The sequence below is a fragment of the Trichechus manatus genome, unplaced genomic scaffold (genome assembly GCF_000243295.1).
Source record: "Trichechus manatus latirostris isolate Lorelei unplaced genomic scaffold, TriManLat1.0 scaffold00077, whole genome shotgun sequence".
NCBI lineage: Eukaryota > Metazoa > Chordata > Mammalia > Sirenia > Trichechidae > Trichechus > Trichechus manatus.
The window spans coordinates 9,411,484-9,427,970 of record NW_004444013.1 but is presented as its reverse complement, the minus strand read 5'-3'; the positions used below and the strand labels follow the sequence as shown (position 1 = coordinate 9,427,970).

The window sequence follows — 16,487 nt, the reverse complement described above, 5'->3', positions numbered from 1 at the left end:
TGTAAGCTGAGCACAGTGCAGGAACCTTGGAACATGAGGACAACTCCCACGACCGCTGCTGCTGGTGAGCTTGCATCATGGCCCCGACAGCCCCAGGCACTGAACGTCGGGGCCCACTGGGAGAAAGTTTATGGGTTTAAAAGGAAACCAGTACCAGTCTCTGTGGAGTTGACTCCGGCTCATGGCGACCCATGTGTGTCGGAGTAGAACTGTGCTCCATAGGGTTTTTTCTTTTTTTTAGTGAAAATATACACAGCAAAATCTACTCCCATTACAGTTTTGGGACATAATAATCCGTGACATTGGTTACGTTATTCACACTTTGTCAACATTCTTGTCTTCATAGGGTTTTCAGTGGCTGAATTATCAGATCACCCGCCAGGCCTTTCTTCTGAGATGCCTCTGGGTGGACTCCAACGTCCAGCCTTTTGGTTAGCAGCTGAGTGCGTTAACCGTTTGCACCTCCCAGGCACTGCTTGTTGGAGGACTACATAATGCAGTCCTTACAAGTTAACAAGCTTCCCCATTAGGGATCTACCACTGATCTGCCTGCTGTCATTTCACAGAAGAGACTTTCCTTAACCCACTTTGTTTTCAGCTTACAGTTTCTAAAACCAAAACCCAAACCAAACCCATTGCCATCGATTCTGACTCATAGCGACACTATAGGACAGAGTAGAACTGCCTCATAGGGTTTCCAAGGAGCAGCTGGTGGAGTCGAACTGCCGACCTTTTGGTGAGCAGCCGAGCTCTTAACCACTGCGCCACCAGGTTTCCACAGTTTCTAAAAGGCATTTCTAAATAGGCATTTGCGTATTCTGAATATTTAAGTAGGATAATAAAATATTTGTTCTTTCGTGTCTTATTTCAGCCAGCGTGTTTTCAAGGTTTATCCATGCCATAGAATGTATCAGAACTTCATTTCTCTTTGTGGCCAAATAATATTCCATTATATGGACATATCACATTTTGTTTATCCATTTATCTGCTGATAGACACGGGTTGTTTCCACCTTTTGGCTATCATGAATAATGCTGCAGTGAACACCAGTGTACAAACACCTGTTTGAGTCCCTGGGTTTCTTATAATGCATCACAAAATCCCTCCTGACCCTAGGGCAACAGCCCAATGCACCCAGTGGGTTATTCCCTGTCCACAGAGGACACGGAGCCTATGAAAGGAACATTTGAGAGCACGACTGCAGAGCCAAATGCAGGCAGGTCAACTCCTAGAAGCGAATTTGAGTTCTGTGAGACAAAGCTGGATTTATTTAAGAAATCTTCCCACCATGCCCAAATGAATCTACTTAAGACATGTTGGGTGATTGCAAGTAGCGTGTCTTTCAGGTAGAGGAAGTAGGACATCTGCAGGGGAACTGCATGTACTAAGAGAATGGTTTTCATCTCTGACCAGTTAATTGGCTATACTAAGGGGCCAACGACATGCAGTCCTGACCTGGCCAGAGGGCACACATTGACATAATGGGCCCATTCCCACACTCCCTTGCCATTCACCCAATGAGAACTGTTAGCACTTTAATCAAAGTTTCTGGTTACTGCTCAGTTGATTAAATACTGGCTCCTAAGATTCTACAGTGCCTGGACAGTTTTTAACGAGCAGCATGTTTGCTAGTGAGCTACTCCTTACATACTATTTCTCCTTACATGCAAAAGCTCCTCGGGAGCTCGGGTCAGATCTGGTGCATGCTCATTTAACATCCAAGGACAACAGACTAAGATGATTTTAAAGACATGTTGAGACAATTGTGCTTTTTTGTAAAATGAGTATATGTAGCATCAAGTGTATACCACACTCACTCAATTTATGACCTTACACTTTAAAGACACCACATCTTGGAAGAAAATCACTTTATTCTAGTTAATTCATAAACAGTAACATTACAACAGCTAGTTTAAGGAGGCCACGCAAACATCTGCCCAGCCTCAAACTTGACATCATCTCAATACAATAAGAATACCCTCTTCCATGGTGATTCTGAAGCAAGGAAGCTATTAATGATGGAGAAGAGGTTTAACTGGTGCTTGTGCACTTTACACTCTCATTATCAATTATAGTTTTATGCTAAATTAACTTGGTCATGACAGCCAACTTTCCATTTCTTCGATTTGAACTTCTTGATTACGCTAATCCTGCAACAGACAAAGTAAAAAGTTAGAAGAGCACTAGGTGCACATCCTCAACAAAACAGAGCCTTCCAAAATATGAAAGGAGGGACAATAATCCAGGGCTGCTGATTTCTGTCTGAGGTTATTAAAGGCATCCTGCAACCAAAAAGACTTCAACTTTACAATTACCAAAACTGAGACACAGCATATATGCTTGTAGTGACAAAGTCCTGCAGCTAAAATTTAGCCACTTTGTTAACAGACGTAGCTTCATCAAAGAGTTCTGATAAACCTGGACATGTAATCTCTTGATTCCACAGTTCAATCACCTAAAAGGATCAACTTCTCCCCTATTTCCTACCTGAATGGAAGTGTGAAAATGAAAATAAGCATTTTAAAAGAGAGTGAAATCTTAGGTTGACAGGAAGAAATGATATAAAAAAGATGTGGCACATAGATCTGTATCTGCTTAAGGAAGAATCAGATTCAGAACATAATTGGTAAACGCTTAAGATATTGACTAGAAAACTCTGAAAAGCTCATTGGGAGAGTTAAGTTATTTTTAGAGAAATTTAAACAAGATCTCCTCTAACTCGTCAGTTTAATTTATTAAATACAGAATCCCTAAGTTCTGTAGGCTCCAGGAGTACCACTCAGAGAAGTGAGTAGATTAATTTCAATTAGGAATTCTGGGTTGATAAATCACCTACCATTTGCAAATCTGCATTGCTTCAGCACCTCGCTGAAACCCTCACAAAGCTTGAGGTCACTCTGGTTCTGGGCACACTCCAAAAACTGTTTCATTTCATAGTGGCAGGGGCCAAACTGCTGCTGCTGCTGCTGCTCGTATGCTGGCTGGGCTCCCTGAGGCTCCTGCAAAGACAGAACATTCAAGACCACTAAAAAAGGAAATGAGATTTATACCTGGAAAAAGAACATCCATTGTTTTTGAGGTTAACTGGGGAACTAGAATCAAATGTAGATTAAAGTTTCCATTTAATAATATGGAAAGCAAACAATTTTAAAACTAGAAAGCAAGTAAGCTTTAACAAAATTCCAGCTGTAATCAGAAAGATTTAAAAACAAAGACAAAAGGTAAAATAGCTCTCTGGGCATCTCAAGACTAATTACTTCAGTGAGGCTTCATGGAGAAAAACTGTGACTATCATAGAAAAATAGATGGATGAGAGTTTCAAGAACTCAGAAATACAACACAGTATATATATATATACCCATGCTCATTAAGGCAGAAAATTTCCCATATCTCAGAAAGAGGCGTAGTGGTAAGTATCTTGATAAGAAACCACAGAGCTAGTAAAGGTACTTTCGAACACATAACCAAGAATGAGAATGGATTAGTACCCTAGGCAAAATATTTAAAATAAGGGGAAATGGCTGTTTTACAGTGAGTCTGGTTGGACTGCTACAATTCTACTCCTTAGCAAGAAACACATGATGCTGGTCTAAGGCACTAACTCAACGATCAAATGTGGCTTTTTTGATGACCCATTTTCTGTTAACAGCATATGGATATTAAAATTATAGACAATTCCAACACACAGGGAGCTTACAATAACTAGGTTTTCAAAGAAAATACATTCATGGAAGGGAATGCTGCCTAAAATGTTACCTGGTAAGTGATGTCAGGCCTTGAGGGCTCAGCATTACTTCCTCCACTGAAGCCTCCAGTGATGGCATGGCCCAGCGTGTGCCCGACAGCAGAGCCCACAGCCACGCCGGCAGCAGTGGTTGCCATCTGGGCCATGAGACCTGGCTGCCGGGGTGCAGCAGCAGGTGAGCCAACTGCAGACGGTGGGGCTACTACTGGTGGCTGAGCGACTGGTGCTGGCCTGGGGGCAGCTCTCATCTGAGGCGATCGGCTGGGAAAGGAAAGAACAAAATAAAGTTCCACTTGCAACCAGGTTTGGAAAATGTTAACTTTAAAATAATCCTCAGGGTTTTCATTTAAAATTATTAAGCACAAATACTTACATGCATTCAAAAACACAGAAACTTCCCTGCTATTTGCATCATTTTCTCTTTAACCTTTCGTTAAAGTTGTAATCACCAAGTATAAACCATTTCTTCTGCTTTTTTTGGCAACCATTTCCACATATTCATATAGCCTACATACCTCATAAAAATCATAGTTAGGAAGATAAGAGAATTCACCCATTTAAATGTTTATTAGACAACTACTATTCTAGGCGCTAGGGATATAGTTGTGAACAAAAGACAAAAATCTGTCTTTCTGGGGCTTACATTCTATTGAAAAATCAATTAAGTAAAATTTATCATAAGGTGTTAGGTGCTAAGAAAAAAAAACAGGAGAGAGAGGTATGTTGTGGAAAGTCGCAACATAAGGGTAGTCAAGGAAGGTCTCACTGAGCCGGCGACATTTGAATTAAAACCTTAAAGTGGTCCTCTGGGGAAAGAATCTACCAATTAGGAAACAGAAGCCCAATAAGGGGACATGACTTGCCTAAACGTTATACTAACATTAATTTCAACTATTTCCCATTTGTGGAACATTTGGGTGGTTTTCAACAATTTCAATAATTTTTAGAGCAAGGCTCTAAAAATCTTTTATAAATTATGTTCCTTCTGTCCACTTTTAGATTATTTCCTTGGGTGCTCTTCCCAAAAATAAGGCTAGGTCAAAAGGTTATGATTTAACTTCCTACCAAGAAGCACCTGGGGTAACTTTATAAAACTTCCACAAGTAAACTTCCCTACACTCCTAGCATACTGTTCAACACAATCCGCCTTAATCTAGGGAAGCAACGTGGAACTGTGCAAATGTCCTGAATTTGTAATCAGGAAAATCTGAGTCTGAGACCTGGGCTCCCTATCTAATGGCAGCAGGCCTTTGGATAAGTCACTTATTCCGAGTCTCCAGTTTCTTTATTTCTGTAAAACAGGATTAACATCTACGTCTGAGGTGATCTTGAGGTGCAATCAGAAATACATTTTAAAAGTATTTTATGAGCTAATGAACATCACGGTCAGTGAGGCCTTAGTGTCGCCTACTGGGCAAGCGCTTGTAAGGCAGCACTGTCATGGCAGGTGCGATAAACTGAGCCGCTTTCCTCCAATTATGTCACCTCTCTTACACATTGTTTTTTTCCTACTTTCCACGTTTCAGTTGCTTTTCATTTACAAAAGACCCCTTCTTTTTACAACTTTCCCGTTACTGCAGTTTAAAACGAGCTTTATCTAAAGTATTTTAATAATTCACGCACATTCGAAGTTGAAGACTGTGCCACTAACGGGAAGTCGACCCTAAGGTGGGGTCAGCCTACACACAACCAGCCTGCCAGCGGGGCAGAAGCGCCGGGCCTGGAGCTGCCCGAGGAGGGTCCACGCCACCGTCACGCCGAAGCCGGGCCTCGAACGCACCGCCCGCGGCCTCCCCAAGCTGACGCCGGGCCGTCCGAGGCCTAGCGTGACCTTCCCTAGCGTCACGGCACCTGCAGTGTCCCGACGCCCACGCTTCGGCCCCAGACCCCGAGCTGGCCTCACCTGGCCGGAGGGGCCATGCGAGAAGTGCGGCTCCGACTCCCACGCGGCATCGTAACTATGCACCGAGCCTGCTCCTAGAAGCACTAAGCGCTGAAAAAAGAAACACGCAGCTCCGGCGGAGACCTAGAAGAAAAGGTGAGGGGAAGGGCCAGCCTCAGCGCGTGACCAATCAGTGCACTGACAGAGGCCGTCCGTTCTGGCCGTGAAGGTCACTGGGAAGAGAAGGACGTAAATGGGAGCGCCTTGTTGTACGTGGTTGACGCATGAGCTCGGCGTCAGGGTTGAGAAAACCGGAAGTTCCTGTGGTTGCTCAGCAAACCTTGTCCTCCGATTCTAGGGTGAGTCAGAACCGCCAGCGATTTGCTTCCTAGGGCGGTAGGAGGTCCGCCGCTGTTTCCCTCAAACGTTTGTGTTCTTAACGTGTGGGTTAATCCAACCTTGAGAGTGAGTCAGATCTCTGGTTTAACTGCCACTGGACCGTGCTCAAGTTATTTAACCTTTCTTAGTCTTAAGTTACTTGGAAAAGCTTTTTTTTTTTTTTTTTTTTTTTGTGCGGCACGATGTGGATGCGTAATAAATATGAAACGAATTATAAATTGGGAAAATTTTAGGCAGGGATTGACAGAGACAGCTGAGTTGGTTCTTTTTATATTTTTCTTTCGTGTCTGTGGATCCAGTCCACAAAAACCAAATTCAGACAGTAATACTGCCTTACATTTATGTATTGCTATACATTTTCAACCTTTCATATATGTAATTTGTGCCCTGAATGGGCATAGTATTCATTCATTGATAATTCAACAGAATATTTCTGAATGGCCTGCAAGTGCTAGTGAGGTTCTGGAGATACAGCATCAAACAAAACAAGAAAACAGAAAGGGGAAAACAAGTGCCTGTATAAATCAGGTGGTGGATGGTGACATGAAGGAAAAGCAAGGTAAAGGGGATAGGGAGTTAAAAGCTTGGGTAGGACATTTGAACAGAGTCCTTGAGGAAGAGGGGAAGTCTTGCGGTTATCAAGGGCAAGAGCATTCCCAGGCAGAGGGAACAGCAGTTGCAAAGGCCACCAAGGGCCTATGCTTTAGTGATATTTAGTGTGAAAATGCTTATATTTACATTTTAGAGTTGCTGCAGTGGAAGAAAAGTTGGTTAATGGCATTTCATAGGGGTCTTCATCGTAAAGTCTTAGGTAGGCTGGGTGAGATTTATGGAAGAGAGAAAGCAGAAGTGGAATGCCCATTTCTGCTTCAATGGCAATCAGAAATTCCCCGCTTCTCCCAGAGGTAGCAGCATTTAAAACAGCCCCCCCTACCCATGTCCCAGCATCAGTAGAATGTTCGTGGAACAGAGGAGCAAGTAATGCAAAAACCTTTAATGAGAAGCAAAAAAATTAATTTTTTATAAATTTTTAGAGAGATTAAAGCTTTAAAAATGGTAAAATTTTGTACTTGCCTGAGATAATTCATCAAGAGACTGAGAAAAGGGCTTTATAAAAGACATATCTGGTGCAGGAAGCACTTAGAGTGAGCAACACTTAGGACAATTCAAGAAAGAAAGGAATCCAGACCAGAACAGAGACTATTATTTTAATCATACTTGGCTAATCACTAATTCCTGAATTGACGAAGGAATGTGAGATGTACGTACAAGGTTATTTTGTGATAGTAAAAGACTGGAAACAATAAAATTCCCGTCCATATACTACTGATATAATAAATTATGGTACATTCACACAATGCAGATATAAAAAAGGGTGAAGATGCTTCCGTATCTATTGATATGATTTGTAAGATAAACTATCAGGAGAAAAAGCAAGGGGCTGAATTAAATATTCCCAAAAATCAAACCCACTGCCATAGAGTCAATTCCGACTCATAGTGACCCCGTATGTGCTTTAAGTGAAAGTTTACAATTCAAGCTAGTCTCATACAAAAATTTATACATACATGGTTATGTGACCCTAGTTGCTCTCCCTATACTGTGACAGCACACTCCTCCTTTCCACCCCAGATCTCCCGTGTCCATTCAACCAGCTCCTGACCCTCTCTGCCTTCTCATCTAACCTCCAGACAGGAGCTGCTCATTTAGTCCCATGTACCTACTTGAGCTAAGAAGCACACTCTTCACAAGTATCATTTTATGTCCCATAGTTCAGTCTAATCTTTGACTGAAGTGTTGGCCTTGGGAATGGTTTTAGTTTTGGGCTAACAGAGAGGCTGGGGGCCATGTCTTCCAGGGTCCCTCCAGTCTCAATCAAACCATTAAGTCTGGTCTTTTAACTAGAATTTGGGTTCTGCACCCCACTTTTCTCCTGCTCCGTCAGGGACTCTCTGTTGTGTTCCCTGTCAGGGTGGTCATTGGTGGTAGCCGGGCACCATCTAGTTCTTCTGGTCTCAGGCTGATGGAGTCTTTGGTTTATTTGGCCTTTCTGTCTCTTGGGCTAATCCTTTTCTTGTGTCTATGGTGTTCTTCATTCTACTTTACTCCAGGTGGCTGGAACCAATTGATGCATCTTAGATGGCCACTTGCTAGCTTTTAAGACCCCAGATACAAGGCTGTAAATCTTTATGGAAGCAGATTGCCACAACTTTCTCTCGCAAAGCAGCTGGTGGGTTTGAACTGCTGACCTTCTGGTTAGCAGCTGAGCTCTTCTTACCCACTGCGCCACCAGGGCTCCTTGACCAAGGAGTTAAGTGGTTGAATTACTGTATGAACTATCCGAAGTTCTCTAGGATTTCAAGGGAGTGGACATTCAATACAGATGAAGGCTGTAGGGAGAAGCTGAGTCTTAAATAAGTATAGATGGAATTTGTTTCAGAATGATTAGAATTGTAAAGGGGAAAAGGGTATTCTAGATAGGACAGCACAGATTCAGATGAAGAGGTAGAACTGAGTATGGTGAGACTTGGGGACAGAAGACCTGTGTCACAGAATCAGATGTGGGAAACAAATTTAAGAAAATCCAACTGAGGATTTCCAGGGCAATATAAGGAATCTAGGCTTTTTATCCTGTAAGAGTAAAAAACCAGTTGCCATTGAGTCGATTTGAGCTCATGGTGATCCCACGTGTATTAGAGTAGAACTGTGGTCCTTAGGGGGCACAGTGGCTGATTTTTCAGAAGTAGATCACCAGACCTTTCTCCCAAGGTGCCTTTGGGTGGATTCAAACCGCTAGCAGCTGACTGCGTTAACTGTTTGCACCACCTAGGGACTGCTGTACTAAACCACACAATTTTGAAGTCAAGAACACAAGTGCTGGGGTCAGACTGCCTGGTCCACTGTCCACTAGCTGTGTGACCTCTGGAAAGTTACTTGAACTCTCTGTGCCTCAGAATCCCCTCTCGAAAATGGGGATAGCAGCATTGACCTTAAAGGATTGTTCTGAGGGTCAAACAGTGAAGAAAATGTAGCAACTATTATAATTTAAAAATATTCCTATTCTGGTAAAAAAGTTTTAAACCTGTATAGTAGTCTATGACACCTGGGTTCCTAGCTTTCTTCTCCCCACTAGATTATGAGTTTCTTTAAGGCAGGGATGGTGCCTTATTCATCTTTGTGGTGTCTTCTTTACACACAAAACCTCAATAAATATTTTCAGACTTGAAACGAGTTGCCATATAACTGACAAAAACATCAGAGTTAAGATGCCATTCTTGCTGCTATCCTTTAATTAAAAATCCTAAAAAGGCATACACACTACTTAATTAACAATCAATTAGTAAGGAAAAGATACTGGAGTAGTAAACTTAAGCCATGTTGAAAAGATGTTCTGTTGACCAACATGACTTCTCTCCCCCTTAGGACCACAGTTACAGCTGGAGTCAGAGAAAATACTTTTATCAGGTCCTTCGGGTATCCTGTAGAAAATCAGACAAAAACAAAAATCAGTTATTCTTTTTAGTCTGAGGATGAACACTGGAATTATCTTACTTCCATTTTTAAAACATTTTCTAGCCCTTCTTTTACCAATGTTGTTACGGTTGTTAGTTGCCCTTGAGTGGATTCCTACTCGTGGCGACCCCATTGTTACAGAATAGAACTGCTTCATTGGGTTTTTTTGGCTGTAATGTTAACGGAAGGAGCCCTGGTAGTGCAGTGCTCAAAGTGCCAAAAGGTCGGTGGTTGGAACCCCCCAGCAGCTCCATGGGAGAAAAGACCTGGTGCTTTGTTCCTGTAAAGATTTACGGCCTAGAAAACCCTATGGGGCAGTTCTATTTTGTCCTATAGGGTCACTGAGAGTCGCAATCTGCTCGACGGCAAACAATTGAAACGAAGCTGTAACTGCCAGGCCTTTCTTCCGCAACACAGCTGAATGGGCTTAAACCACCGACCTTTAAGTTAGCAGTCCAGCATAAACTGTTTGCACCAGCCAGGTGGACCTACACACAAAGTTCCAAAACGTGGAGTTTTACACTCTCCAACTGCAGTCGATAGATAACGTTGGGAGTGGAGGGGTCACAACTAAGCTAGCCTCAGAAGGGGACTGTGCTTCTCGGGACCCGGCGGGCACGCACCGGCACTCAGGCGAGGCGAGTGCGCGGTCGGGGCTGCAGCTGGCGTTGGCGCCGCTTGCGCTGGCCATTGAGGAGCTTCTGCGCGATCTTGCGCTCATGTCCGCCGGGCACCGGCCGGTTGGTGCGCAGCTCCCGCTCGCGCCGCGTACGGCCCTTGCTGCGCCCGGCCCCGCAGGCCGGGAAGTCGCGCAGGTAGTAGTAGTCGAGGCAGTCGTAGAGCTCCTCTTCAGAGCCCGCTGGCAACCGTGCCTCCGGGGGCGACGGCAGGGCCCGAGCCTGGATGCGGGGAAGAGTCCGGCCCGCGCCCGAGTCCATAGCCCCCGGCCGCCCGCTCGCGCACTTGTTTCTAGGAGGACTGAGTGGCCCTGGCCCCGTGCTTCGATTGGTTCCGCCTAGGGGGCGGGGCTTCAGGATACCGTCACAGAGCCCCGAGCGCCCTCCTCAGACCGCAGAACCACGTCCACCTGGTAAGTGGGGCTTGTCAGCTGCCGCCTGGAGAGGGAACCACTGGCCAAATTCCACTGAGCACTTTGCTTATATCGGTCAAAAGTTGGAAACCAAGTGTCCATCAGTGAGGGGCTGCTAAAGGAAACATGGGGTATACACTTCTTCTGGAAGAATAGTATCAGTCGTCAACATTTTGTTAGGACGTTTGATGATATGAGGAAGTGTTCAGTAATGACAAAGTGAAAAATGTAGCTTCCGAAGAAACATCTGTAGTCTCCCAGTAATAACGCATGTTTAAAATACATCTGTCTGCATAAAAGACTGAAAGGAGAGTCAGCAAAATGCTAAAAGTGCAGTATTTGTGGTTGGTAGCGTTAAAGGAGCCTGATAGCGCAGTGGTTAAAGTGCTCAGCTGCTAACGAAAAGGTCAGGAGTTCGAACCCACCAGCCGCTTAGTGGGAGAAAGATGTGGCAGTCTGCCTCTGTAAAGAGTTACAGCCTTGGAAACCCTATGGGAAAGTTCTGCTCTGTCCTATAGGGTGTCTATGAGTCAGAATCAACTCCATGGCAGTAAGTTAGGGTTACATATAGGAGGCAGTGATGGTTCAGTGGTAGAATTCTCACCTTCCAGGCAGGAGACTCGGTTCGATTTCTTGCCAATGCACCTCGTACGCAGCTACCACCCGTCTGTAAGTGGAGGTGGAGGCTTATGTGTTGCTATGATGCTGAACAGGTTTTGGCTGAGATTCCAGACTAAGATAGGCTAGGAAGGAAAGCCAGGCAAACTCCTGAAAATCAGCCAATGAAAAGCAGGACCAGGCAGGATTGGGCAGCGTTTCCTTCCCATTTTGCAAGGGGTCACCATGAGTTGTGGGTAACTCCACAGAGCTAACAACAACAGGGTTAGATATGATTTTGTATTTGCTCTTTTCACTTCACATGAGTACGTTTTCTGTAACTGAATATGACTTACTGGTATTAAGAGAAGCAATTAAGAACAAAAAGGGCATCAATGTCATTGAATTGTACATGTGGAAACCTGAATTGGTATATGTTTTGCTGTGTATATTCTCAATAACAACAAAATAAAGTTTTTTTTTAAAAGACATTTATGCAAAGCCAACAGCCAACATCATCCTAAATGGAGAAAGTCCGAAAGCATTCCCCATGAGAATGGGAACCAGACAAGGATGCCCTTTATCACCACTCTTATTCAACATTGTGCTGGAGGTCCTAGCCAGAGCAATAAGGCCAGAAAAAGAAATAACAGGCATCCAAATTGGTAAGGAAGAAAAAAAAGGATCCCTGTTTGCAGGTGATATCTTATACACAGAAAATCCTAAAGACTCCACAAGAAAACTACTGGAACTAATAGAAGATTTCAGCGAAGTAGCAGGATACAAGATAAACGTACAAAAATCAGTTGGATTTCTCTACACTAACAAAGAGAACTTAGAAGTGGAAATCACCAAAGGAATACCATTTACAATAGCCACCAAGAAGATAAAACACTTAGGAATAAATCTAACCAGAAACATAAAATACCTATACAAAGAAAACTAAAAGATACTCTGCAAGAAACCAAAAGAGACCTACATATGTGGAGAAACATATAATGCTCGTGGATAGGAAGACTCAACATTGTGAAAATGTCAATTCTACCCAAATCAATCTACAGATACAATGCAATCCCGATCCAAATTCCAATGACATTTTTGACGAGATGAGGAAACAAATCACCAACTTCATATGGAAAGGGAGGAGGTCCTGGATAAGTAAAGCATTACTCAAGAAGAAGAACAAAGTGGGAGGTCTCACACTACCTGATTTTAGAACCTACTATACCGCCACAGTAGTCAAAACAGCCTGGTACTGGTACAACAACAGATACATACACCAATGGAACATAATTGAGAGTCCAGACGTAAATTCATCCACCTATGAGCAGCTGATATTTGACAAAGGCCCCAAAGTCCATAAAATGGGGAAAAGACAGTCTCTTTAACAAAAAGTGCTGGCATAACTGGATATCCATCTGCAAAAAATGAAACAAGACCCATACCTCACACCATGTACAAAAACTAATTCAAAATGAATCAAAAACCTAAATATAAAATCTAAAATGATAAAGATCATGGAAGAAAAAACAGACAATGCTAAGAGCCCTAATACATGGCATAAATTCAATACCATAACTAACAATGCACAAACACCAGAAGAGAAACTAGATAACTGGGAGCTCCTAAAAATCAAACACTTATGCTCATCAAAAGACTCCACCAAAAGAGTAAAAAGACAACTTACAGACAGGGAAAAAAATTTTGGCTATGACATATCCGACAAGGGTCTAATCTTTAAAATCTACAAGATACTTCAACATCTCAACAACAAAAAGACAAATAACCCAATCAATAAATGGGTAAAGGATATGAACAGATACTTCACCAAAGAAAATATTTAGGTGGCTAACAGATACATGAGGAAATGCTCACGAATATTAGCCATTAAAGAAATGTAAATCAAAACTACAATGAGATACCATCTCACCCCAACAAGGCTAGCACTAATCCAAAAAAAACAAAATAATACATGTTGGAGAGGTTGTGGAGAAACTAGAACACTTAAGCACTGCTGGTGGGAATGTAAAATGGTACAACCACTTTGGAAAACGATTTGGCACTTCCTTAAAAAGTGAGAAACAGAAGTACCATACGATCCAGCAATCCGACTCCTTGGAATATATCCTAGAGAAATAAGAGCCATCACGTGAATAGATATATGCACACTCATGTTCACTGGAGCACTGTTCACAATAGCAAAAAGATGGAAATAACCTAGGTGCCTATCAACAGACAAATGGATAAACAAATTATGGTATATCCACACAATGGAATAGTACGCAACAATAAAGAACAATGAAGAGTCCTCGAAACATCTCAACATGGATGAATCTGGAGGGCACTATGCTGAAGTGAAATTAGTCACAAAAGGACAAATATTGTATGAGGTCACTATTATAAGAACTCAAGAAAAGTTTTAAACACAGAAAAAGACGTTCTTTGATGGTTATGAGGGTGGGGAGGGAGGGAGAGGGGAATTCACTAACTAGATGATAGACAAGAATCATCTTGGGTGAAGGGAAGGACAGCACACAATACAGCAGAAGTCAGCACAACTGGACTAAACCAAAGCTAAGAAGTTTCCTGAACACAACCAAACCCTTCAAGGGACAGAGTAGCTGGGGCTGGGGTCTGGGGACCATGGTTTTGGGGGACATCTAGGTCAACTGGCATAACGAAGTTTATTAAGAAAATGTTCTGCATCCCACTTTGGTGAGTGGTGTCTGTGGTCTTAAAAGCTTGCAAGTGGCCATCTAAGATATATCAATTGGTCCCAACCCACTTGGAGCAAAGGAGAAGACACAAAGGAAAGTCACAAAGACACAAGGAAAATACTAGCCCAAGAGACAAAAGGTCCACATAAACCAAAGACTCCATCAGCCTGAGACCAGAAGAACTAGATGGTGCCTGGCTACCACCAATGACTGCCCTGACAGGGAACACAACAGAGAGTCCCTGCTGGAGCGGGGAGAAAAGTGTGGAACAGAACTCAAATTCACATAAAAAGACCAGACTTAATGGTCTGACTGAGACTGAAGGAACCTCTGAAGCCATGGCCCCTGGAAGCTATGTTAACCCAGAACTAAAACCATTCCCGAAGACCATTCTTCAGACGAAGATTAGGCTGGACCATAAAACATAAAATAATACTCATGAAGAGTGTGCTGCTTAGTTCAAGCAGATACATGAGACCAAATGAGTGGCTCCTGTCCAGAGGCAGGATGAGAAGGCAAGAAGCGACAAGAGCTGGTTAGAAGGGCACAGGAAACTGGGGGTAGAAAGGGGGAGTGTGCTGTCACATTGTAGGGACTGCAACTAGTGTCACATGACAATATGTGTATAAAATTTTGTATGAGAGATTAACTTGAGCTGTAAACTTTCAACTGAAGTACATTTAAAAAAAGAAAAAAAGAAAGACTGATAGGGCACCCTGTCTGCTGCAAGGAACCAGGCCTTGGCTGGCCCAGCCATTGGACTCCTGGGAGTGGTGGACTCTGCAATTTCAGATTATCCTCGGCTACTCAAGTTCTCAGACCATGAGATGCTGAGCATGGTGACTTGATGAGCGGGTTATTTGGGGTGATGGCCAAGAGTCCTGGGTCCCCGACCCCTCCGTGTCTCGAAGGAGAGCAGCAGAGGAAACAGAATCAGGCCAGGTGAACAGCGTGCAGAAAGTTCCAGGTCCCTCTCCTCGCCAGGTGCTGCCCCCGCAGGGCGGGAACCGTTCTACCCCACAGCCCTGCCGGCCCTGAGCCGGCTGGCTCCTGGGTCTAATTACCCGATTTCTGTCTCTAAACGCCACCCTCAGGGAGTTAGTGCCCACAAGGCCTTTGTTTGCGTTTGGCTTAACCAGCACAGATCCTTCTCTCTTTGCACAAAAATTGCAGCTACCTCTTTGGGGATTTTCTTTTTAATAGATGGAAAATAATTCACTACTTGGTGCGGGGCATGGGGAACCTCAGAGATTTAATCTTGCTGAGTTTCTAGAAGTGACAAAGTTGTGGTTTGAATTTTTAATTCCTCACTTAGGAGTGTATCCCTGGTGGGGGCGTGGCCTACATACCAAGCTCTGAGGGCAATTTAGGTGGTTCCTTAAAAGAACAAGTCCCAGGAGAGTGTTTTTAATAAGACACCAAGGGGATTTTCATTTCTGCTCACGTGGCTTAAATCTACTAGGAAGGAGAGGAACTAATATCACTTTCATATACATTATCCCTTTCAATTTTGTTATTATGGAAATATTCAGAAATTCTCAAAAGTAAACCAGCTAGAACAATAAACTCTCATGTCCCATCGTGCAGATTCAACAATTATCAAGATCTTGTCACATTGGCTTTATTTATCTCTTTCTATTTTCTTCTGCTGCAGCATTTTAAATAAAATTCCACACATTATGTCATTTCCCCTGTATATTTCAGTATACAGCACTAAAAAATAGACCTATTTCTTACATAACCGTAATTCCATTTTTACATCTGACAAAATCAACTAGTATTATCAAATATCCAGTACAGGATCAAATTTCCCTGGTTTTCTATAATGCATTATTTTACAATTGGTTTGTTCAACTCAGAGTACATACAAGATCTACACATGAAATTTGGTGTTATGACTCTTAAGTCTCTTATATGCTAGGGCATTCCTGTTGCCCTTTTAATTTTTCCGTTTCATTGACTTGCTGCAGAAACCAGATCAGTTGTCCTGTAGAAGTCCCACTTTGTGGATTTGCCTGCTTCCTTGTGGTGTCATTTAACTTGTTCCTATCTCTCCTGTATTTCCGGTAAATTGAGGTTGCATCTAGAGACTTATTTGTACTCAGGTTCAATGTTGGGGCAAGAAAATGTCCTAGGAAGTGCTGTGTGTTGGCATCACACCAGGAGGTCCACAGTGTCTCATTGTCCCAATTTTAGTGATGCTATGAGTCCAAGTGGTCGGCAATTTGAATCCACCAGCCGCTCCTTGGAAACCCTATGGGGCAGTTCTACTCTGTCCTGTAGAGTTGCTGTGAGTCGGAATTGACTTGACGGCAGCAGATTTTTTGGTTTTATTAGTCCTTGGGTGGTAAAAATGGTTAATGAGCCCTGCTACTGACCAAAGGGATGGAGGTTCAAGCCCATCCAGAGGCACCTCAGAAGAAAGGCCTAGCAATCTACTTCTGAAAAGTCAGCCATTGAAAACCTATGGAGCACAGTTCTACTCTGACACACATGGGGTCGTCATGAGTTGGAATTGACAGCAACTGGTTTTTATAGCTGATC

The 16,487-nt window shown here is 43.1% G+C and overlaps 2 protein-coding genes across 3 annotated transcripts; both read right to left on the bottom strand.

The window, feature by feature from the left end:
• Positions 1-1,878: 1,878 nt before the first annotated feature.
• On the bottom strand, positions 1,879-5,859 carry CHCHD2 (coiled-coil-helix-coiled-coil-helix domain containing 2). Of its 2 annotated transcripts, none has more exons than XM_004380853.3 (4): positions 5,649-5,859; positions 3,757-4,006; positions 2,837-2,999; positions 1,879-2,150 (listed from the first exon to the last, which is right to left on the bottom strand). In XM_004380853.3, the coding sequence occupies exons 1-4, from the start codon at positions 5,696-5,698 to the stop codon at positions 2,140-2,142; spliced, it is 474 nt and encodes a 157-aa protein (XP_004380910.1). In that variant the 5' UTR covers positions 5,699-5,859; the 3' UTR covers positions 1,879-2,139. The 2 variants fall into 2 exon arrangements, with proteins under 2 accessions (XP_004380910.1, XP_023591088.1); XM_023735320.1 differs by lacking the exon at positions 5,649-5,859 and adding an exon at positions 4,119-5,486.
• Positions 5,860-9,287: 3,428 nt separating this feature from the next.
• Positions 9,288-10,592, bottom strand: NUPR2 (nuclear protein 2, transcriptional regulator). Its single transcript, XM_004380852.2, has 2 exons — positions 10,163-10,592; positions 9,288-9,505 (listed from the first exon to the last, which is right to left on the bottom strand). Exon 1 carries the CDS (start codon positions 10,475-10,477, stop codon positions 10,169-10,171), a length of 309 nt encoding a protein of 102 aa, XP_004380909.1. The 5' UTR covers positions 10,478-10,592; the 3' UTR covers positions 9,288-9,505; positions 10,163-10,168.
• Between the last annotated feature and the right edge of the window lie 5,895 nt (positions 10,593-16,487).

Excerpts from the sequence above, each read along its gene's own strand:
- CHCHD2 (XM_004380853.3), bottom strand. The coding sequence starts at position 5,698 with ATGCCGCGTGGGAGTCGGAGCCGCACTTCTCGCATGGCCCCTCCGGCC. Across the intron at positions 4,007-5,648 it reads CGCATGGCCCCTCCGGCCAG|CCGATCGCCTCAGATGAGAG; the intron begins GTGAGGCCAGCT and ends TTCCTTTCCCAG. Across the intron at positions 3,000-3,756 it reads GGCCTGACATCACTTACCAG|GAGCCTCAGGGAGCCCAGCC; the intron begins GTAACATTTTAG and ends CTGTCTTTGCAG.
- NUPR2 (XM_004380852.2), bottom strand. The coding sequence starts at position 10,477 with ATGGACTCGGGCGCGGGCCGGACTCTTCCCCGCATCCAGGCTCGGGCC.